Here is a 25,209-nt window from a genome sequence, read left to right as displayed (position 1 = left end):
CTACGTGTCATAGAAGGTGACTAAAAGGGAGGGAGTGGGGGGCTGGAAATCCTCCCCTCTTTTTTTTTTTAATTTTCCAAAAGAAGGAACAGAGAAGGGGGCCAGGTGAGGATATTCCCTCAAAGGCCCAGTCCTCTGTTCTTAATGCTACCTTGCTAATGCGGGAAGTGGCAAATAGTTTGAAAGAAAAAAAGAAAGAAAGATCTATAATGAGTAGAGCAACCATTTTTTCTTTTTGATAAGGGAAGGAAAATTTGGAATGTACATGCATAGTGAAAGCTATGCTGAAAATTATGCACTGTACATACTTAGGACTGAAAAGGTTAAAATTTAGATGATTGTGTATGAGAGAGAATACAGTTAGTGCAATACTTCATTAAGCAGAGATGAACGATTGGTGGCTCTGGCATTAAAGGAAATAGCAAGCACATGAAATATGACATTGTTGTGTGTTGATGAATTAATAGGTAACAGTATAGTGATTTATATTGTTCTGGCAGCTAAAAAGGAAATAAAAGTAAGAGTAGTATAATGAAGAAAGCAGATGATACTAATGTGGCATCATTGTGAAAGAATGATGATATTGGAAATGAGAAGATGTACTTGTGAGATCAGTTTGAAGGAGTCAGTTTTTTCATTTAGAACACAAGCTTAATTGTATTTGTACTGCCCATTTACTGTCACTGTTATGCATGTAATGAGTAGATTACATAATATTAGATTGAAATGAAGTCTTTTGTCATGATGAAGGGTTGATATTCCTACATTTCCTTCAGTTTTGTTGGTTTTATCCCTTGCACTTATATCCACACAATAATTTAATGATTTTGCCCATTATTGTAAAAAGAATCCTATTTGAACAGGTTGCCAAGGACCAGATAGAAGAGTTGGAGTTAACACAACAGGGTCGAGTGGGAGGGACTCCAACCCAATATGCAGCGAGAATGGAAGCCTCAAAGGATATCAGAGAGAGAGGTATCGTTTATTCTTCAATATAAAATCATGCTTTTGCAAAATTTATTCCCATAAACATATGTAGAGCATGCATTTTCTTTTTTGTGATTAGAATTTCTTAAGGTGCTTTTCTACGGTAATAACAGATGATCTCCTCACTCATGAATTAGACTACCAGAGATGGCTCTGTCATAAGACTTGTGAGAGTTTGAGTCTACAACATCCTCCATGCTACTCTTGGAGATGGTCATGATAGTCGAAGACACCAGTTTTAGCAAAAACAAATATTTCACTTATGTTTCTTTGGGTTTATTAACCAGAACTTTGCTATTAGCATGCTTGCTGGCCATTTTGGTAACCATTCTCTTACACATATAAGCACTTAACCTATTTACTTATCTACTTTCTTATTTATGCTCTCCCTCTTTCCCTAATTCACACTTCATTATTTATCTTATAAAACAGGCTTTAGAAATATAATTTTTAGATCTGAATTCCCCTTGTTTTTCTGTTTGCAGTACGTGCCACACTTTCTGCTAAAGATAAGTCATTAATGGACCATGCAGATTTAGTGGCTCGTGTTGGAGATCTGGAAAGGATGCTTGAAGCTCTGGTGAGCGATAATGATGCCATTGTCGAAGCATTGAAGAACCAGGTCTCAGACCTTTCCCAGCAGGTTAGAACCAGCTGTTTGTTTTAAACCTTCGGTAAATGTATTGTTTATACGAAGCTTGTTAGCTTAACTGGTGTGAAAAACTGACATAGTGCAATACCATCTAAAGTAAATTCATTAGTATTTGAAAATAGCTTCTGAATGAGTGGAATATTTAGTGGTAGGGTTTTGGAGTAGCTTATAATAAAGGACTGCCTCAGACTATGGAGGATCAAGTGGACACAGTTTTTTGTTACACATATGTTTCATTTTACATCTTGAATTGTGAAGTGAGATGAAATTACCATTAACTTACTACCCATACACACAAAATGCCCCCACTGCACATAATTAGAATCATTCCTCTGGCATTCTCATATGAAATACTCTTGCAAAGGAGTGCAATTACTACAGCATACTGTAGATCTAGCCTTCACTTCAAGACCCTTTCATTTACCTTTGTCACCATCTTGACTGTAAATGGATTAAGCAGCATTAGTGACTTAATACATCCATGGGCCAAACCCACCTTCACTTGGGACCACTCACCCTCCTCCTTTCATACATGCTGGTAAAAACTCCTCACTACATTTAGTAACTTTCGATATGCCCTACATATGTATAGTTGTAGTATCTTTCATAAGGTATTTCTGTCAACTCTATCATATGTTTTCTAGATTGATAAATGCCACAAACAATTCAGTCTTTTATCATATATTTTTTTAAAGTAAATCCTTGGTTCACATACCTGCTATCTTTCTTGAAGCCACACACTCATCCCTATTCTGATGTTCTGTACATGTGCTCACCTCATTTTTCACTATTATATATACACCTTACCAGGAATATAACGGGCTATGTAAATTTTGAAATTATCAAGAATACTGCCACCCTCTTTCTTTAGAAATTTGCTTATAGTCCAGGTTTATGAGAGGACAAGAGCAAAAGAAGGGATGGCACCTTTTATGAAGAGGGAGTTTTGATATTGTTTTAAAGAGTACGAGGTAGTGAGCTCAAGATTGATGTGGGTTAGAAAGAGTGTAGACCCTGAGAGGTGGGTGATTGTTAATGTTTATGAACTGAAGAAAGGACTGACATTTAGGAGCTCAGTGAGTGCATAGGCAGTTTTAATACAAGGTAGAGACTCTTGGCACAAAGTGATCTGAATTAAAGAGTGGGTAATTTGGCACTGAGGGTATTATAAAGGAGCATGCAGTCCTTAGCATACATGGAAATGGGGAAGAGCTTGAGTTCGGTATGAAAATAGGAATGATTGGTGTATGAATAAGTAATATGAGTTGAGGGACATTATCAGATCATGCTGTCATTGCCAGAAATGCAAAGTCCCTGTCTGTGCTGAGATTTTGTTCAGTGTTCACTATGTCTTGCTTGATGTGTAAGGCTACTCTTCATAGCAAAGTTGAGATCACTGGATGTGAATATGCTGAAAGGGGTGGAATGTCAGAGCATTTCTTGTTGGAGGCAGGTGGAAAGTTTGCGTTTGATATATGAAAAGAGTAAATGACATGTAAAAGAAATGGAAAGAGGCTCCTTTGCGTAGATACCAAGAGCATTTGAGTGAAGAATGGAACAAAGGAAGTTGAGTTTATTAAAGGAAATAGTCCTTATGTATATACATGAAATGTGTGGCATGCATAAAGTGGAATTTAGAAGTATGAATGGTGGAATGAGGATGTTAGATTGCTAGTGAAAGAGAAAAAAGTGTATAGATGATATCTGCATGGGAGAAGTGTAAGTGACTGGGATTAGTGCAAGAGAAAGTCTCGGGAGGTCAACAGAGAGGTCCGAGAGCTGAAAAAGAGGGCAAATGAGAGATTTGGTTAGGGAGTATTGATTAAACTGAGAGAGGAAAGGAAAATATTTTGGAAGGAGGTGAATGCTGCTAAGATCATAAGAAAACTAATGGAGGTGACAGTGTGGAAATTGGATGTTAGAAATATTTTGACAATTGCTTCTTATTTTTATTATTTTTTTTATTATACTTTGTCGCTGTCTCCCGCGTTTGCGAGGTAGCGCAAGGAAACAGACGAAAGAAATGGCCCAACCCACCCCCATACACATGTATATACATACGTCCACACACGCAAATATACATACCTACACAGCTTTCCATGGTTTACCCCAGACGCTTCACATGCCTTGATTCAATCCACTGACAGCACGTCAACCCCGGTATACCACATCGCTCCAATTCACTCTATTCCTTGCCCTCCTTTCACCCTCCTGCATGTTCAGGCCCCGATCACACAAAATCTTTTTCACTCCATCTTTCCACCTCCAATTTGGTCTCCCTCTTCTCCTCGTTCCCTCCACCTCCAACACATATATCCTCTTGGTCAATCTTTCCTCACTCATTCTCTCCATGTGCCCAAACCACTTCAAAACACCCTCTTCTGCTCTCTCAACCACGCTCTTTTTATTTCCACACATCTCTCTTACCCTTACGTTACTCACTCGATCAAACCACCTCACACCACACATTGTCCTCAAACATCTCATTTCCAGCACATCCATCCTCCTGCGCACAACTCTATCCATAGCCCACGCCTCGCAACCATACAGCATTGTTGGAACCACTATTCCTTCAAACATACCCATTTTTGCTTTCCGAAATAATGTTCTCGACTTCCACACATTCTTCAAGGCCCTCAGAATTTTTGCCCCCTCCCCCACCCTATGATCCACTTCCGCTTCCATGGTTCCATCCGCTGCCAGATCCACTCCCAGATATCTAAAACACTTCACTTCCTCCAGTTTTTCTCCAGTTTTTCTTCTTATTTATCCTTATTTATTTATTTATTTATTTTACTTTGTCACTGTCTCCTGCGTTAGCGAGGTAGCGCAAGGAAACAGATGGAAGAATGGCCCAACCCACCCACATACACATGTATATACCTACACGTCCACACACACAAATATATATACCTATACATCTCAACGTATACATATATATACACACACAGACATATACATTTATACGCATGTACATAATTCATACTGTCTGCCTTTATTCATTCCCATCGCCACCCCGCCACACATGAAATAGCAACCCCTTCCCCCTGCATGTGCGCGAGGTAGCGCTAGGAAAACACAACAAAGGTTACATTCGTTCACACTCAGTCTCTAGCTGTCATGTATAATGCACCAAAACCACAGCTCCCTTTCCACATCCAGGCCCCACAGAACTTTCCATGGTTTACCCCAGACGCTTCACATGCCCTGGTTCAATCCATTGACAGCACGTCGACCCCGGTATACCACATCTTTCCAATTCACTCTATTCCTTGCATGCCTTTCACCCTCCTGCATGTTCAGGCCCCAATCACTCAAAATCTTTTTCACTCCATCTTTCCACCTCCAGCTTCGTCTCTCACTTCTTGTTCCCTCCACCTCCGACACATATATCCTCTTGGTCAATCTTTCCTCACTCATTCTCTCCTTGTGACCAAACCATTTCAAAACACCCTCTTCTGCTCTCTCAACCACACTCTTTTTATTACCACACATCTCTCTTACCCTATTATTACTTAATCAAACCACCTCACACCACATATTGTCCTCAAATATCTCATTTCCAGCACATCCACCCTCCTTTGCACAAATCTGTCTATAGCCCATGTCTTGCAACCATATAACATTGTTGGAACCACTATTCCTTCAAACATACCCATTTTTGCTTTCTGAGATAATGTTCTCGACTTCCACACATTTTTCAATGCTCCCAAAACTTTCGCCCCCTCCCCCACCCTGTGATTCACTTCCACTTCTTTGGTTCCATCTGCTGCCAAATCCACTCCCAGATATCTAAAACGCTTCACTTCCTCCACTTTTTCTCCATTCAAACTTATCTCCCAGTTGACTTGTTCCTCAACCCTACTGTACCTAATAACCTTGATCTTATTCACATTTACTTTCAGCTTTCTTCTTTCACACACTTTACCAAACTCAGTCACCAGCTTCTGCAGATTCTCACACGAATCAGCCACCAGCGCTGTAACTTCAGCAAACAACTGACTCACTTCCTAAGCTCTCTCGTCCACAACCGACTGCATACTTGCCCTCTTTCCAAAACTCTTGCATTCACCTCCTTGACAACCCCATCCATAAACAAATTAAACAACCAAGGAGACATCACACACCCTTGCCGCAAACCAACATTCATTGAGAACCAGTTTCTTTCCTCTCTTCCTACATGTACACGTGCCTTACCTCCTCAATAAAAACTTTTCACTGCTTCTAACACTTGCCTCCCACACCATATATTCTTAATACCCTCCACATAGCATCTCTATCAACTCTATCATATGCCTTCTCCAGATCCATAAATGCTACATACAAATCCATTTGCTTTTCTAAGTATTTCTCACATACATTCTTCAAAGCAAACACCTGATCCACACATCCTCTACCACTGCTGGAACCACACTGCTCTTCCCCAGTCTGATGCTCTGTACATGCCTGTCACCCTCTCAATCAATACCCTCCCATATAATTTCCCAGGAATACTCAACAAACTTATACCTCTGTAGTTTGAGCACTCACTTTTATCCCCTTTGCCTTTGTACAATGGCACTAAGCAAGCATTCCGCCAATCCTCAGGCACCTCACCGTGAATCATACATACATTAAATAACCTTACCAACCAGTCAACAATACAGTCTCACCCTTTTTTAATAAATTCCACTACAATACCATCCAAACCTGCTTCCTTGCCGGGTTTCATCTTCCGCAAATCTTTTACTACCTCTTCTCTGTTTATCCTTATTTTGCGGAAATGATATTTGAATCCTGCTGTGTTGCTTTTAAAGCATGTGATTTATGTGGTTTGTCATTGTTCACAATTCAGGCCCCATTAAGGCTGCTGTTCCCTGGAAGATATGGGATCATTTTTGGCCCTTTCATTGATACAATAAAGTTCATGTATTAAACATAAAAGCAAGTGCTTTGAAGAAGATGAAACATTTTTAGAGCAGGAGTAACATTATTATAATTCATAGGCATACCTTTCTTGGAACTTATAAAAAGTGACATTAACTAATACTTCAACTGATTTGTATTTCTGTCTATAACACATTAGCCATTTATCAAAATGAATTTATTTCAGTGTATATAAGGTTTTCATCTCACATTTTGTTCATTTTCCAAAATTGTGATTATGTTTCCTGTCATGAAAATTAGACTTGAAAGCCTCTTTCTAAACAACAGCTGGAGGCAGCAGATCGGCAGCTTCGATCGTCCCGTCAGTTCTTAGAGGAGCATGCTACTGAACGTGATCAAGAGATGGAGGATCTTGTGCATACAAAGGATAAACTTACCAGTCAGCTGCGTGAGAAGGAAGCATTTATAACACTGCATGCCAACATGGAGAAAGAGGTACAAGGTTAACTCTCTTCATACTGCTATAGTTGTGGTTGATGAATACAGGTAGATGTTTTAGCTGTTGACTGAACTGTTATTAAAACACTTAAGATACAGTGAACAAATTACCTTAAGGAGTTGCGTGTCTATAAACTCACTGACCTTCATAGATACCATGGACTGTACATAATCAATAGGATGCTGCAATGGCCTTTATTTCACCTTTATGCCACACTGAAAGTACCAAGCAGTGAATGACAAACTGAGAGGTATCCATTGATATTTCAGTATGAATGCAGCACAGGGACTTTTTTATCATTCGAAGTGAGTAGCACTGTATCATTTTAAACCAGCATTGATTATATTGTGGAAAACTGTGGTGACTGAATGTGCTAGGAGAAAAGGAAATAGGAGTAATGAAAGGGTTTAAAGGGACCAAGATGAAGGGTTAAGTATATGCAGCTGTTGTTCTTGGTGGATCTTGGATCTTTTCCTGGATATGACATTTGAAAATTAGATCTTGAAATCAGTATTTTTGAAGCTGAGAATTTTTTCACAATTGATTACAACATAACATTTCGAAGGCTGGTACAAAAGAGAAACAATTATATTCCAGAGGCTAATGCAAGCCCCTCAAAGTGTAGAGTTGAGACTTATTCAAGTTGCAGCAATGGACATTATGGTCATTATGGAAGAAAAAAGAGATTATTACTTTTGGTGTTTTGTATATCCTTTATTAACATAAACCTCATAGGTCTTACAAGCTTAGGATGATACATACATTTAAACCTCACTGTCCTTTAAGGCCCCAATTATCCGGTGATTTGCTCATGTGTTGTTCTTGAAGAATAAATTGAATCATGTAGACTGAGATGAAAAATATAAAAGTTTTGGTATATCTTTCTCCAACCCCCAGCATCTATGAGTAGAAAATACTCAAGTGAGTCTTGTGCTCTCAGGAAGATAATGAATGGGAGAAGCATTATCTTTGGGGTGAATTTGGATATTTTGAAGGGTTTAAATGTACTGTGGTCCATATAGTGTTTGCTATTACTAGAGTTCCTAGCTTTTCTTCTGTGTCAGTGAGAACAAGAGAACATTTACATAAAGTGAGGTAGTGTTCATCCAGAGTGATGCCTGTAAGTCTAACGAAGATCACTCATACAAGAGTTTAGCTAATGGTGAGCATGAAACAAGTGTTTGTTCATTGGACTGAAAGTCAGAATAGAAAAATGCTTGTACTAAGTGCAATGTAGTTTACATAAATCACAGAAACAGTTTCAAACTGGATTTCTTAATTAGATTCTTGGAATAATGATATATCTTTCTTGTACTGCTCAAAGATTTTATTCACTATGTAACTTGTTGATGATTACAGTATATCATACACCTGGATTTTTGACATTACAGTGAATATTCACTGCTTGGTTCTTTTGATGAAAGAAATGCAGAGTCGCTTTTTCAGGAGACTGGGTTACTGTGCATGTGAATGTCTGTTCAGATGGTGTACATAGAAAAAATACCTGAATTATTGCCTCATATGGTTGTATAGAGAAGTATGGTCATATACAATTAAGGACATAGTACTGTCACGACACATATAACATTACTAAGCCTTGATTTTGGTAACTTCTTACTTGATGATTTATAAGAACTTACAAATCCACACTGGTCAAGACTTTGAAAGAGATTTTGTTTTTGGCTGAGAGTATGAAATATTGGTATTTATGCGTGGAAATTTAATTTTCATTTTTACACTAATTCAGGGATATTTTAGTGGTGTAATCAAGGACTTAATGCCTTTTGGCATGTATTCTTCTTTTTTATAACAATTATCATTTATGATATGTATAAATTGTACAGTTTTTGTGGCATGTTTTCCTCTGTAACTTTTCTGTACTTCTGATTCTGATACCTAATTGTGTGTGTTTGATGATTGATGAAGTGGTTGAATAATTATTACACATGTGCATGCATGACTATTTTGCATGAGAGAGGTTTCCTCTGCTTACAAAACAGAACCTCATTTTTGTTTTAATTTGTCATATCAAAAAGTTGATGTATATATTTATATAAATCTTTCAAGCAATGAGAAAATAATGGTCAAATTTTGATTTGCTTTCAACTTTGCTCAAAAGACACAGTTTCCATTTTGTCCAGCTAGGTCTTTAGACTGCAAAATTTCAGAAAGTTAAAATCTCCAATAGATTGCTCACCATCTTACTATGTATCAGTCAGATGTAGTCTAAAGAAGACCATATTAAGTACTTACACTTTGCTTCATTCCTTAGAGTCACATTTTACTCAGAACTGGGTCACTTGCTACCAGCTTAGTTAAAACTCATCTTTCAGGAAGCCAGGGTGCCATGGAGAGCTCTCATGTTGATAAACATGATGCATAACCATTACCTGTAAGGATGTAGTTAATAAGGATGATTTGCATCAGTTTTGTGTATGCCGTCTAGTGTGTTTTTGCCTACATTGTCTCAGTTTTTGAAGAATTATAGGTCTGTGAGAGGGAAACAGTATCAGTTACGAAACACTGACACAAATGAAACATGGAGACTGAATTAAAATCACTAGTCTTTTCAGTCCAGCCTGCACTTTACCATTTAATTTGAGTCCCTGTTGTATTAGGAGCGGCAGCAGTTGCAGTTTGTTTGGTAGTGAGGTTTACTGTGGTTGTGGATGTAACAGTAGATTTAACATATATGCTGAGATTATGATTTCTTGATCTGTGATTATATTTCATGTTCTCAACAAGTTGAATCATCACACTGTAGTGAGATATAGGATATGTAATGGAATTGTGATTAGGGATCTGCTTTCTGCCTTAAAAGGCAGGCTCTTTAGGAATGAGGAAGAATTTGTGTTAGTATGACAGGTGATCAGGCAGCTAAGCAAAGGAGACTGTCCGTAAAGTGTACTACAGAAATACTGTGTCAAACTTGACTCATGTTGTTGGTGTCTTTAACTTGATTGTAACACTTCATAGTTATGTTAACTATAAATTTCAAAGTTATCCTGGTCGCAAAGTGGTTTGAAATAAGCTGTATATTGGAAGAGGTGCCCGGAACCTCATACAACATGCTCTCAAACTCTAAACTCATTGCCTGAGTCTGAGAAGTTGGCTGTAACACCTTGTTACGATAACTGTCAAATGAGTGAGTTCTCCCAACTCACCTTATAAGGAAAGAGGTTGAAGTCAGATGCGAAAGGGGAAAGGTGTCCTGGCTACATGTTTGGTATAAGTTCCTAGGATATCTGAAATATCAGTTTGTGAATCTTAAACTATCATAGGTGAGCAAGGAATAAGCCAGGCTACTTCCACAAAAATTAGTTCTTAATACTGATTTACCATTATTCTTAAAAGAGTTATTAATGTAGGGGTATTTGATGATAGCTGAGAAATAATCAGGTCCTGAGGGTTTCAGAAGTCATATATCTTAGTCTTTGAAAGCTTTTTGTCTAATGTTATATTTGTCACTCACAGCCATAGGCAAGGAAATTAGTGATACCTGTACTCTTTCTTGTGAAGTGTTAGAGCAGATACCTCAGTTTGTGTATAACTTGCATTAGATGAAATTAAATGAATTTGCCTGATCCAGAACTCCCTCCACTGAGTTCATATAACCTTTAATGCTAATGTTTGCACTCTAGGTTTACTTTTAGGTCACCTTTAAAATCATACAAAATATTATGAATGATTGTTTTGTGATATGTTTCCAAAAGACACCTAAACAGGAAGCATACACCATATCTTGTCAATGATGATTAAATCATATGTTTCAAAACAGACAGTTGCAGTGTCTATGTGCTGTATTTTGCAAACTTGCAAGATTTTTTCAGTCCAGATATGGCTTTTGTGTACAACACATAATTGAAAACCTGCATTTCCCAGACCCTCAATAAAAAGTTTCTTTTTGTGCATGTATATTCTAATGAAAAATTTTCATATATCTGAGTAGTATTATCTATCTATCTATATCATTAATGTTTGTTCCCTCTGACAACTGCCTCGTGTCATGTACAGTTACTTATATTGTAATTCACAGTCTCTTTTAGCATAGTTGAGCTTAGAAAATCAGATCTAAGGAAAGGTGCCATGAACACTGGACTTAAAAACATTTATCTAGGAGCTTGTTGATATTGGACCTTGTACATCATTATATCCATGATGTTAGAGTTGATTGCTGGCAGCTTAACAGTAGGTGGTAAGTGACCCCCAGTGTAGAGGAAGTGCAACTATTTGTTGTAGTTGTGACTGGCAGGCAAGTGTTAAGTGGTTGTTGGAGGGTGGCAAGCAATTTCATTGGTGGTTAACTTTACCTACCCTGTTATGGTAGTCTAACTGCCTAGCTAGACAAATTCGGAAGCATTCGTTTTTAAGCAAATTCTCTCAGAGTATAGAAATAATTCTTTGACCAAAACTGATTTTTGCAACAATTATGATGTATCATAGGTGGAGAATTTAGAGCGACAGTTGCGGGAAAAATCTCAAGAACTTCAGGACACTCTTTCCAGTAAAGAGGAAATTCAAGTTGAACTTAAAGCTGCTGTCGATAAGGTAAAGATACAATGTAGTGTGTGCGCTTAGCACGTGGAAGTTATCATGCTACAGTAGTTTTATATTTTCATGTTATAGAAATATAGTTTCCTTTGTTTGCAATGCACTTGTGTCTGATATATGCACATCTTTTGAAAATTTAAGAGCAGTCATGCATGAATGTGTTAAAATTTCCTTGTTTTCCCTTACCTATTTCTTATCTTCCCTTTTTGCTGAACTTCCCTTCCTTAAGTTTTCATTTTAGTGCGAGCAATATCGTGTGTGAATAATCTTATGTAGAATTGTGTCACCATTGATAGCACTTAAATGAATTATATATGTGTCATATCAGATGTTTTTGACTACCTTTTGTGCATATACTCATTTTACGTAGCTTGCTCCAATTATGCACCTCTGTGTTGCTGAAGATATTTTGCTTTCATTGTTTCATACTTGCTCGCTGTTTCCTGTGTTAGTGAAGAAGCTGAAATATTGTTTTCCCCTACTTTTTTAACTCGTCATGCCAAGTTTTTGTCATGTCTACAGGGCTTTGAGTTCCATTAGATTCTACATTGTTTTAGCCTCATGAGATTTTGAAGTTGGTAAATTTGCTTTCCATTATTGTCCATTCCTTATGGTGGACATATTGACAGCTTCATAACTCATTTGATTTTGGCACCATCCTCGCTACATTTTCTTAAACCATTTCTATTACATTAGGTTTTTTCAGGTAACAAGAACAGGCTTTTAAAGAATATTTAAGCTTTCATCATATATACTTCATATTTGTATCTTTTTGAACAGGATAACGGTAATAAGTGTGCTCTCATGAAAATTAACAGCCATGGTACTTTGTCATCCTGCAGGGATAAGATCCCAGTTTCACAAAATTCTTTATCTGACTGTATATATGTCTTCATTAACTGCATTTCCAGTTTTCATAGGGTAGATCAGGTACATACAGCCTCTAGAATAACTCTTGAACATCTTCAGCCAATCCCCAGTGTGTTTAAGTAAAACATGGATTTTTCATACTCACAGTAGCACTTGTTTTTTTCACTCTGTGCACTAGGTTGATTCAGCAAGGGATGTTAGTGCCTTTCTTCACACCACTACCATGTATAAAGTGCTTTCGTTGCATTTGATCATCAGTCATCTTATGTGACATCTTCATCCAGAATAACTAAACCTAATCCTTACAGTTAAACTTATGCTCAAACATCCTGCATCATTCCCCTTCTTCACCTCAGTACCATACTTGTTCAATTATTCTTCAGACATCTTCATCCAGAATATCCAGCAGCAATCCTTTCATTTAAACTTCCGCTCAAACCATCCTTTCTCATTCCTCTCTTGCACCCAATTACCATACATTTAACATTTACGTGCACCATCCTCTTTCACACATTTTCCCTAACCTCTGGCAATAGATTTGCGAGTATTTTTCTACTGTCTAACATGAGAGTTGTGTCATCTGTAAACAGCAGCTGATATATTTCCCATGCTCTCCACCCCTTCAAGACCCTCACATGTACTTCCCTCGCCAACCTTGTCCATAAACAGATTCCTCAGCCATTGTGACATCAGACATACTTTCACTGGAAGTACTTACACTCCTCCTTTCCTGGTTGCAGACCTGCCTTAGTCTTTTGGTAAAATCTCCTTCAACTGCATTTAATAACTTTGTCGTTATCCAAAATGTGCATAACACCTTCAAAAGGCATGCCAACACACACTCGGTCACTACTCACCTATACACCGTAACAGGTATGCTCAACATCCTTTTTTCTTTACATTTGATCACCGTCTCCTGCATCAGCGAGATAGCACCAGGAAACGGACAAAAAATGCCACATTCGTTCACACTTAGTCTCTAGCTGTCATGTGTAATGCACTGAAACCACATCTCCCTTTCCACATCCAGGCCCCACAGACCTTTCCATGGTTTACCCTAGACGCTTCACTTGTTTAACTGCCATACATCTCTCTCACCTTTTCATTGCTTACTCGATCAAATCATGTCACACCACATATTGTCATCAGGCATTTCATTCCCAACACATCCACCACCCTCTACACAATCCTATCCATTGCCCATGCCTTGCAACCATATGATATTGTTGGAATTACTATTGCTTCAGACATACCCATTTTTGCCCTCTGAGATAAAGTGCACTCTTTCCACACATTCTTCATTGCTCCTAGAACCTTAGCCCCCTCCCTCACCCTGTGATTCACTTCTGTTTCCATGGTTCCATTTGCTGTCAAGTCCACTCTCAGACTTGTAAAAACCTTCACTTCCTCCAGTTTTTCTCCATTCAGTCTTACATCCTAACTGACCTGTCACTCAATGCTGCTGATCCTAATAACCTTACTTTTCTTCAAGTCTAACCTTTGTTCACCTGTTCCCACCTTCTTTCCTTTGCATTTGTTTAGGTTAGATTTTATTAGGTGTTTCTCTTTTCATGGGTCTCTGTAGAACACTTTATACCCTAATGTTGACATTTGTCAAATTATAGTTTGCTTTTCTCATGATATTTGTATCATTTTTCAATTATTAGTATAAATTTACTTCCAGGGTCCCTTGCACAGATTAATTCTTGTAGCTTTATTTTGGCAGTGTAGCAGTCTTGGTTAATTTTTTTTTACCCCACTTTAGATTTGCTAAGGGCCAGTTTTTTTTCTTTTTCATTTGGTGTCTTTGCAGCATATGAAACTCATTTTCACACTTCATTTATAATATTGTCATTATCAGTAAACGTAGTCATATTTGTTTTAAGTGAGAGGGTAAGGAAAAATGATTTGGTAAACAGAGAAGAGGTAGTAAAAGCTTTGCGGAAGATGAAAGCCGGCAAGGCAGCAGGTTTGGATGGTATTGCAGTGGAATTTATTAAAAAAGGGGGTGACTGTATTATTGACTGGTTGGTAAGGTTATTTGATGTATGTATGACTCATGGTGAGGTGCCTGAGGATTGGCGGAATGCGTGCATAGTGCCGTTGTACAAAGGCAAAGGGGATAAGAGTGAGTGCTCAAATTACAGAGGTATAAGTTTGTTGAGTATTCCTGGTAAATTATATGGGAGGGTATTGATTGAGAGGGTGAAGGCATGTACAGAGCATCAGATTGGGGAAGAGCAGTGTGGTTTCAGAAGTGGTAGAGGATGTGTGGATCAGGTGTTTGCTTTGAAGAATGTATGTGAGAAATACTTAGAAAAGCAAATGGATTTGTACGTAGCATTTATGGATCTGGAGAAGGCATATGATAGAGTTGATAGAGATGCTCTGTGGAAGGTATTAAGAATATATGGTGTGGGAGGCAAGTTGTTAGAAGCAGTGAAAAGTTTTTATTGAGGATGTAAGGCATGTGTACGTGTAGGAAGAGAGGAAAGTGATTGGTTCTCAGTGAATGTAGGTTTGCGGCAGGGGTGTGTGATGTCTCCATGGTTGTTTAATTTGTTTATGGATGGGGTTGTTAGGGAGGTGAATGCAAGAGTTTTGGAAAGAGGGGCAAGTATGAAGTCTGTTGTGGATGAGAGAGCTTGGGAAGTGAGTCAGTTGTTGTTCGCTGATGATACAGCGCTGGTGGCTGATTCATGTGAGAAACTGCAGAAGCTGGTGACTGAGTTTGTTAAAGTGTGTGAAAGAAGAAAGTTAAGAGTAAATGTGAATAAGAGCAAGGTTATTAGGTACAGTAGGGTTGAGGGTCAAGTCAGTTGGGAGGTAAGTTTGAATGGAGAAAAACTGGAGGAAGTAAAGTATTTTAGATACCTGGGAGTGGATCTGGCAGTGGATGGAAGCAGAAGTGGATCATAGGATGGGGGAGGGGGGCGAAAATCCTGGGAGCCTTGAAGAATGTGTGGAAGTCGAGAACATTATCTCGGAAAGCAAAAATGGGTATGTTTGAAGGAATAGTGGTTCCAACAATGTTGTATGGTTGCGAGGCGTGGGCTATGGATAGAGTTGTGCGCAGGAGGATGGATGTGCTGGAAATGAGATGTTTGAGGACAATGTGTGGTGTGAGGTGGTTTGATCGAGTAAGTAATGTAAGGGTAAGAGAGATGTGTGGAAATAAAAAGAGCTTGGTTGAGAGAGCAGAAGAGGGTGTTTCGAAATGGTTTGGGCTCATGGAGAGAATGAGTGAGGAAAGATTGACCAAGAGGATATATGTGTCGGAGGTGGAGGGAACGAGGAGAAGTGGGAGACCAAATTGGAGGTGGAAAGATGGAGTGAAAAAGATTTTGTGTGATCGGGGCCTGAACATGCAGGAGGGTGAAAGGAGGGCAAGGAATAGAGTGAATTGGATCGATGTGGTATACCGGGGTTGACGTGCTGTCAGTGGATTGAATCAGGGCATGTGAAGCGTCTGGGGTAAACCATGGAAAGCTGTATAGGTATGTATATTTGCGTGTGTGGACGTATGTATATACATGTGTATGGGGGTGGGTTGGGCCATTTCTTTTGTCTGTTTCCTTGCGCTACCTCGCAAATGCGGGAGACAGCGACGAAAAAAAAAGGAAAAAAAAAATTGTTTTAATTTCATCTGGCATTTAATCCTTTCAGTGTGTAATTGATTTTTTTGGCCCCTTCTGGGTGAAGAAGAAACAATGAATTTTTTTTTCTTCAGTCAATGGATGGATACACAAAAACTCTATAAGCCAAAAATTCTCTAATGAATTAGCATTCAATATTTCCTTATTTAGGAAAACATTATTTTCCAGATTGCCTAATCCTAAGTACACAAAAAAAATTGTTCCTTTTTTTTTAAACTGTAAAACCTTGATTAATTTCTATTTTTTCCCTCTATCTTTTTTCTTTTACCCAAGTTGACCTTGCTGTAGACATGTTATTTACCTGTGCTATGTCAGTCACTACAAAAGATCTTCATAGTTAGATAGCCAAAAACCTGGTAAAATCATTATTTTGTTTTGAAGTTAGATATTAGTGTTCATAATGTAGTTGAAACATACCATTTGCTGGATTGGTCATTCCTAAGTACAGGCATTGGGCAATAGAGACCATCCACCATGGTTACTAGCAGGTTACTGAAGCCTCCAAACAGCTGCAGTGACTTATTCTGTGGTGAGGTTGCCATCTGTGGCCAGCCGTTGGGGCCTGAATATACATGGAATTCAACTTTTGGCAGAATATTAATTGTGTAGAATGATGCCAATAGCAGGATGATATGTAATTCATCAGTTGACACCCTTATTTCTGTGCACCAAAAAGTTTATTATAGTGGCACTGAGCTTAGACTTACTCCACTTTTTACATATTGCTCATTTTGAAAAGACTCCTGTGATATACGTTCTCTGCTCTCTCTTTGTTACCTATCATTTCAGTTGATTAGACCTGCTTTACACCAGCCAGGAAATCTTGCTTCTTATCCTTTGATGGGGATAGGACTTCAGTTCATCCAATAATGCACAATGAACAACCATGTTGTCTTTGTTTGTTTGTGTGTTGGTTCATATGTTTTAGAGTGCTTATTTGCTTATTTGTGTATGATTATGTGTACATTTTTGTGCATCTTATTTAACGTATTTTCTTTGTAATTTGTTATTAACTTATTTGGTAGAATATGTTTACAAATTAATTGTTATTCATCAAAATATTTATCTTGTATGACCTTATATATTCTACATCTTAAATCTTCATTTTTGATACACTAGATCTGGGATCTGCGAGAAATTATTCGTTCTCTTGAGGCTCAGGTAGATGGAAAATGTGCTGAGGAAAGTGAACTTAGCACCCAGATTGAGTCTCTCAAAGCAGCACTCGCTCAATCCGACCAGCTTTCCAAGGATCTCGCTGCTCAGGTTGGGATGAATATTAATTGTCTGCTACATCAATTAATTTACAGTTGCATGTGTAACTCAGATTTTTATTAAGAAATGTATGAAATTATTAATCACTGGATATAGTTAATGACGTAGAAAATCTTTCATCTGTTGAAGAATGTTTCCAATGGCCCAGAATTAATTATTCTGGTGAATATGTAGTGTAGTACAGCATTAGATGTCATATTTGACCAGAAATACTAACATTCTCTTTCATTTTTTGATATCCAGAAAGCACAGTTAATTGTCATTTCTGGTGTGGTCGTTGTTATCAGTTTTGCACACGAGCTAAGCCTTCCCATTACCCTTAAAGTGAATGAGGTTTTGTAGCTTGCAGTGAGCTGTACTTGAATATTACAATGGTTATTGAATTTTAATGTTTTTTCTGCTTGCATGGTGTTTTTACACCCCCTTTGGTTCATGAACAAATATTTGGTATATATTATTATACACACCTAATATTAAATCTTATACCAACATCACCATTATAACAATGTTCTTAAGATGCTTGATATCAAAAGTGCATAAATGTTTAAGATGTTTACTTCCGAAAGCATTGACAAAGAGGATATATATGTGTCAGAAGTGGAGGGAACGAGGAGAAGTGGGAGACCAAATTGGAGGTAGAAAGATGGAGTGAAAAAGATTTTGAGTGATCGGGGCCTGAACATGCAGGAGGGTGAAAGGCGTGCAAGGAATAAAGTGAATTGGAATGATGTGGTATACCAGGGTCGACGTGCTATCAGTGGATTGAACCAAGGCATGTGAAGTGTCTGGTGTAAACCATGGAAAGTTTTGTGTGGCCTGGATGCGGAGAGCAGCTGTGGTTTCGGTGCATTATACATGACAGCTAGAGACTGAATGTGAATGAATGTGGCCTTAGAGACTGAATGTGAATGAATGTGGCCTTTGTTGTCTTTTCCTAGCGCCACCTTGCACACATGCGGGGGAAGGGGGCTGTCATTTCATGCGTGGCGGGGTGGCAACGGGAATGAATAAGGGCAGACAGTCTGAATTATGTACATGTGTATATATATGTATGTCTGTGTGTGTATATATATATGTATACGTTGAGATGTATAGGTATGTATACATGTATGTGTGGACGTGTATGTATATACACTTGTATGTGGGTGGGTTAGGCCATTCTTTCGTCTGTATCCTTGCGCTACCTCGCTAACACAGGAGACAGCGACAAAGTATAATAAAAAAAAGTATGTTTAAGAGGATTATTGATATTTAGTGCTGTTTGTGGTCTTGCATTAATTTTTTTTTATTTGCTTTAGCTTGTAAGTGATTGGTGTTTAATGTGATATACACGAAACTGTAGATCTTATACAAACATCCCCATTACAACAAATATTTTGAGAAATTTGATACTTATCTTGCAAATGTGTATAGTAAATATAAATGTGATGCTAATTTTGGTCATACATTTTTATCATTACATGCAATTATTTGTTAAAGATTGCATTATTGTATTATGTAGATTAAATAGTCAGTCTTTAACAACACAGAATGAGGTTGTTGATCACTGCCTTAGATTTTTTTTTTTTTTTTTTTTTGCTTTGTCGCTGTCTCCCTCGTTTGCGAGGTAGCGCAAGAAAACAGACGAAAGAAATGGCCCAACCCACCCCCATACACATGTATATACATACACGTCCACACACGCAAATATACATACCTACACAGCTTTCCATGGTTTACCCCAGATGCTTCACATGCCCTGATTCTATCCACTGACAGCACGTCAACCCCAGTATACCACATCAATCCAATTCACTCTATTTCTTGCCCTCCTTTCACCCTCCTGCATGTTCAGGCCCCAATCACACAAAATCTTTTTCACTCCATCTTTCCACCTCCAATTTGGTCTCCCACTTCTCCTTGTTCCCTCCACCTCCGACACATATATCCTCTTAGTCAATCTTTCCTCACTCATTCTCTCCATGTGCCCAAACCATTTCAAAACACCCTCTTCTGCTCTCTCAACTACCCTCTTTTTATTTCCACACATCTCTCTTACCCTTACGTTACTTACTCGATCAAACCACCTCACACCACACATTGTCCTCAAACTTCTCATTTCCAGCACATCCATCCTCCTGCGCACAACTCTATCCATAGCCCACGCCTCGCAACCATACAACATTGTTGGAACCACTATTCCTTCAAACATACCCATTTTTGCTTTCCGTGATAATGTTCTCGACTTCCACACATTCTTCAAGGCTCCCAGAATTTTCACCCCCTCCCCCACCCTATGATCCACTTCTGCTTCCATGGTTCCATCCGCTGCCAGATCCACTCCCAGATATCTAAAACACTTTACTTCCTCCAGTTTTTCTCCATTCAAACTTGCCTCCCAATTGACTTGACCCTCAACCCTACTGTACCTAATAACCTTGCTCTTATTCACATATATATATGTGAAAAGTTTTTATCGAGGATGTAAGGCATGTGTACGTGTAGGAAGAGAGGAAAGTGATTGGTTCTCAGTGAATGTAGGTTTGCGGCAGGGGTGTGTGATGTCTCCATGGTTGTTTAATTTGTTTATGGATGGGGTTGTAAGGGAGGTAAATGCAAGAGTCCTGGAAAGAGGGGCAAGTATGAAGTCTGTTGGGGATGAGAGAGCTTGGGAAGTGAGTCAGTTGTTGTTCGCTGATGATACAGCGCTGGTGGCTGATTCATGTGAGAAACTGCAGAAGTTGGTGACTGAGTTGGTAAAGTGTGTGGAAGAAGAAAGTTGAGAGTAAATGTGAATAAGAGCAAGGTTATTAGGTACAGTAGGGGTGAGGGTCAAGTCAATTGGGAGGTGAGTTTGAATGGAGAAAAACTGGAGGAAGTGAAGTGTTTTAGATATCTGGGAGTGGATCTGTCAGCGGATGGAACCATGGAAGCGGAAGTGGATCATAGGGTGGGGAGGGGGCGAAAATTTTGGGAGCCTTGAAAAATGTGTGGAAGTCGAGAACATTATCTCGGAAAGCGAAAATGGGTATGTTTGAGGGAATAGTGGTTCCAACAATGTTGTATGGTTGCGAGGCGTGGGCTATGGATAGAGGTGTGCGCAGGAGGATGGATGTGCTGGAAATGAGATGTTTGAGGACAATGTGTGGTGTGAGGTGGTTTGATCGAGTAAGTAACGTAAGGGTAAGAGAGATGTGTGGAAATAAAAAGAGCGTGGTTGAGAGAGCAGAAGAGGGTGTTTTGAAATGGTTTGGGCACATGGAGAGAATGAGTGAGGAGAGATTGACCAAGAGGATATATGTGTCGGAGGTGGAGGGAACGAGGAGAAGAGGGAGACCAAATTGGAGGTGGAAAGATGGAGTGAAAAAGATTTTGTGTGATCGGGGCCTGAACATGCAGGAGGGTGAAAGGAGGGCAAGGAATAGAGTGAATTGGAGTCATGTGGTATACAGGGGTTGACGTGCTGTCAGTGGATTGAATCAAGGCATGTGAAGCGTCTGGGGTAAACCATGGAAAGCTGTGTAGGTATGTATATTTGCGTGTGTGGACGTGTGTATGTACATGTGTATGGGGGGGGGGGAGGTTGGGCCATTTCTTTCGTCTGTTTCCTTGCGCTACCTCGCAAACGCGGGAGACAGCGACAAAGTATAAAAAAAAAAAAAAAAAAAAAAATATATATATATATATATATATATATATAATGTTGTATGGTTGCGAGGCGTGGGCTATGGATAGAGTTGTGCGCAGGAGGATGGATGTGCTGGAAATGAGATGTTTGAGGACAATGTGTGGTGTGAGGTGGTTTGATTGAGTGAGTAACGTAAGGGTAAGAGAGATGTGTGGAAATAAAAAGAGCGTGGTTGAGAGAGCAGAAGAGGGTGTTTTGAAGTGGTTTGGGCACATGGAGAGGATGAGTGAGGAAAGATTGACCTAGAGGATATATGTGTTGGAGGTGGAGGGAACAAGGAGAAGAGGGAGACCAAATTGGAGGTGGAAAGATGGAGTGAAAGAAGATTTTGTGTGATCGGGGCCTGAACATGCAGGAGGGTGAAAGGAGGGCAAGGAACAGAGTGAATTGGAGCGATGTGGTATACCGGGGCTGACGTGCTGTCAGTGGATTGAATCAAGGCATGTGAAGCGTCTGGGGTAAACCATGGAAAGCTGTGTAGGTATGTATATTTGCGTGTGTGGACGTATGTATATACATGTGTATGGGGGGGGTTGGGCCATTTCTTTCGTCTGTTTCCTTGCGCTACCTTGCAAACGCGGGAGACAGCGACAAAGTATAAAAAAAAAAAAATATATATATATATATATATATATATATATATATATATATATATATATATATATATATATATATATATATATATATATATACTTATTTTTGTTTTGACACTCTGATATTACAGAATACATGTTTTTACATTAGATTGCCAGGTGATGTATGGGAAAGATTAGCATGTATTTGAAATCATTAGATACATTTTTTTCACACTTGATTACTGCTTATTGCAATGCTGAGAGCACCAGGAGACAGACAAAGAAAGGCACATCCCCTCACATACACACCTATAAATATACATATATCTATGCAGACATATATATATATATATATATATTTTTTTTTTTTTTTTTTTTTTTATACTTTGTCGCTGTCTCCCGCGTTTGCGAGGTAGCGCAAGGAAACAGACGAAAGAAATGGCCCAACCCCCCCATACCCATGTATATACATACGTCCACACACGCAAATATACATACCTACACAGCTTTCCATGGTTTACCCCAGACGCTTCACATGCCTTGATTCAATCCACTGACAGCACGTCAACCCCGGTATACCACATCGCTCCAATTCACTCTATTCCTTGCCCTCCTTTCACCCTCCTGCATGTTCAGGCCCCGATCACACAAAATCTTTTTCACTCCATCTTTCCACCTCCACTTTGGTCTCCCTCTTCTCCTTGCTCCCTCCACCTCCGACACATATATCCTCTTGGTCAATCTTTCCTCACTCATCCTCTCCATGTGCCCAAACCACTTCAAAACACCCTCTTCTGCTCTCTCAACCACGCTCTTTTTATTTCCACACATCTCTCTTACCCTTACGTTACTCTCTTACACTTACGTTACTCACTCGATCAAACCACCTCACACCACACATTGTCCTCAAACATCTCATTTCCAGCACATCCATCTTCCTGCGCACAACTCTATCCATAGCCCACGCCTCGCAACCATACAACATTGTTGGAACCACTATTCCTTCAAACATACCCATTTTTGCTTTCCGAGATAATGTTCTCGACTTCCACACATATATATATATATATATATATATATATATATATATAATATATATATATATATATATATATATATATATTTTTTTTTATACTTTGTCGCTGTCTCCCGCGTTTGCGAGGTAGCGCAAGGAAACAGACGAAAGAAATGGCCCAACCCCCCCATACACATGTATATACATACGTCCACACACGCAAATATACATACCTACACAGCTTTCCATGGTTTACCCCAGACGCTTCACATGCCTTGATTCAATCCACTGACAGCACGTCAACCCCGGTATACCACATTGCTCCAATTCACTCTATTCCTTGCCCTCCTTTCACCCTCCTGCATGTTCAGGCCCCGATCACACAAAATCTTTTTCACTCCATCTTTCCACCTCCACTTTGGTCTCCCTCTTCTCCTTGCTCCCTCCACCTCCGACACATATATCCTCTTGGTCAATCTTTCCTCACTCATCCTCTCCATGTGCCCAAACCACTTCAAAACACCCTCTTCTGCTCTCTCAACCACGCTCTTTTTATTTCCACACATCTCTCTTACCCTTACGTTACTCACTCGATCAAACCACCTCACACCACACATTGTCCTCAAACATCTCATTTCCAGCACATCCATCCTCCTGCGCACAACTCTATCCATAGCCCACGCCTCGCAACCATACAACATTGTTGGAACCACTATTCCTTCAAACATACCCATTTTTGCTTTCCGAGATAATGTTCTCGACTTCCACACATTCTTCAAGGCTCCCAGGATTTTCGCCCCCTCCCTCACCCTATGATCCACTTCCGCTTCCATGGTTCCATCCGCTGCCAGATCCACTCCCAGATATCTAAAACACTTCACTTCCTCCAGTTTTTCTCCATTCAAACTCACCTCCCAATTGACTTGACCCTCAACCCTACTGTACCTAATAACCTTGCTCTTATTCACATTTACTCTTAACTTTCTTCTTCCACACACTTTACCAAACTCAGTCACCAGCTTCTGCAGTTTCTCACATGAATCAGCCACCAGCGCTGTATCATCAGCGAACAACAACTGACTCACTTCCCAAGCTCTCTCATCCCCAACAGACTTCATACTTGCCCCTCTTTCCAAAACTCTTGCATTTACCTCCCTAACAACCCCATCCATAAACAAATTAAACAACCATGGAGACATCACACACCCCTGCCGCAAACCTACATTCACTGAGAACCAATCACTTTCCTCTCTTCCTACACGTACACATGCCTTACATCCTCGATAAAAACTTTTCACTGCTTCTAACAACTTTCCTCCCACAGCATATATTCTTAATACCTTCCACAGAGCATCTCTGTCAACTCTATCATATGCCTTCTCCAGATCCATAAATGCTACATACAAATCCATTTGCTTTTCTAAGTATTTCTCACATACATTCTTCAAAGCAAACACCTGATCCACACATCCTCTACCACTTCTGAAACCACACTGCTCTTCCCCAATCTGATGCTCTGTACATGCCTTCACCCTCTCAATCAATACCCTCCCATATAATTTACCAGGAATACTCAAAAAACTTATACCTCTGTAATTTGAGCACTCACTCTTATCCCCTTTGCCTTTGTACAATGGCACTATGCACGCATTCCGCCAATCCTCAGGCACCTCACCATGAGTCATACATACATTAAATAACCTTATCAACCAGTCAACAATACAGTCACCCCCTTTTTTAATAAATTCCACTGCAATACCATCCAAACCTGCTGTCTTGCCGGCTTTCATCTTCCGCAAGGCTTTCACTACCTCTTCTCTGTTTACCAAATCATTTTCCCTAACCCTCTCACTTTGCACACCACCTCAACCAAAACACCCTATATCTGCCACTCTATCATCAAACACATTCAACAAACCTTCAAAATACTCACTCCATCTCCTTCTCACATCACCACTACTTGTTATCACCTCCCCATTTGCGCCCTTCACTGAAGTTCCCATTTGCTCCCTTGTCTTACGCACTTTATTTACCTCCTTCCAGAACATCTTTTTATTCTCCCTAAAATTTAATGATACTCTCTCACCCCAACTCTCATTTGCCCTCTTTTTCACCTCTTGCACCTTTCTCTTGACCTCCTGTCTCTTTCTTTTATACATCTCCCACTCAATTGCATTTTTTCCCTGCAAAAATCGTCCAAATGCCTCTTTCTTTTAAACTATTTGCCATTTCCCGCGTTAGCGAGGTAGCGTTAAGAACAGAGGACTGGGCCTTTTTTGGAATATCCTCACCTGGCCCCCTCTGTTCCTTCTTTTGGAAAATTAAAAAAAAAAGAAACGAGAGGGGAGGATTTCCAGCCCCCCGCTCCCTCCCCTTTTATTCGCCTTCTACGACACGCAGGGAATACGTGGGAAGTATTCTTAATCCCCTATCCCCAGGGATATATATATATGTATACACACATGGACACATTCATACTTGCTTACCTTCAGCCATTCCCAATGCAGTCCCATCCCACATGAAACTACAAATGCATGAAAGAAAGGAAAAAATTATAGCATATACATTCTCTTCTCCCCACACCCAATCGCCATTC

At 39.4% G+C, this 25,209-nt stretch overlaps 1 protein-coding gene across 8 annotated transcripts in view; it reads left to right on the top strand.

Annotated features, from left to right (window-relative positions):
- Window positions 1–25,209, top strand: part of LOC139763124 (uncharacterized) — a 273,587-nt gene that overhangs the window by 157,804 nt on the left and 90,574 nt on the right. For all 8 annotated transcript variants that reach the window (XM_071688804.1, XM_071688803.1, XM_071688809.1 and 5 more), the window contains 5 exons: window positions 864–975; window positions 1,473–1,630; window positions 6,833–7,000; window positions 11,448–11,552; window positions 17,201–17,347. In XM_071688804.1, the coding sequence (XP_071544905.1) occupies window positions 864–975; window positions 1,473–1,630; window positions 6,833–7,000; window positions 11,448–11,552; window positions 17,201–17,347 (690 nt within the window). The remainder of the gene's footprint in view (window positions 1–863; window positions 976–1,472; window positions 1,631–6,832; window positions 7,001–11,447; window positions 11,553–17,200; window positions 17,348–25,209) is intronic.

The sequence above is a fragment of the Panulirus ornatus genome, chromosome 46 (genome assembly GCF_036320965.1).
Source record: "Panulirus ornatus isolate Po-2019 chromosome 46, ASM3632096v1, whole genome shotgun sequence".
Lineage (NCBI taxonomy): Eukaryota > Metazoa > Arthropoda > Malacostraca > Decapoda > Palinuridae > Panulirus > Panulirus ornatus.
Note: the sequence above shows the minus strand (reverse complement) of the source record. Positions and strands in the feature narration are given on the sequence as shown.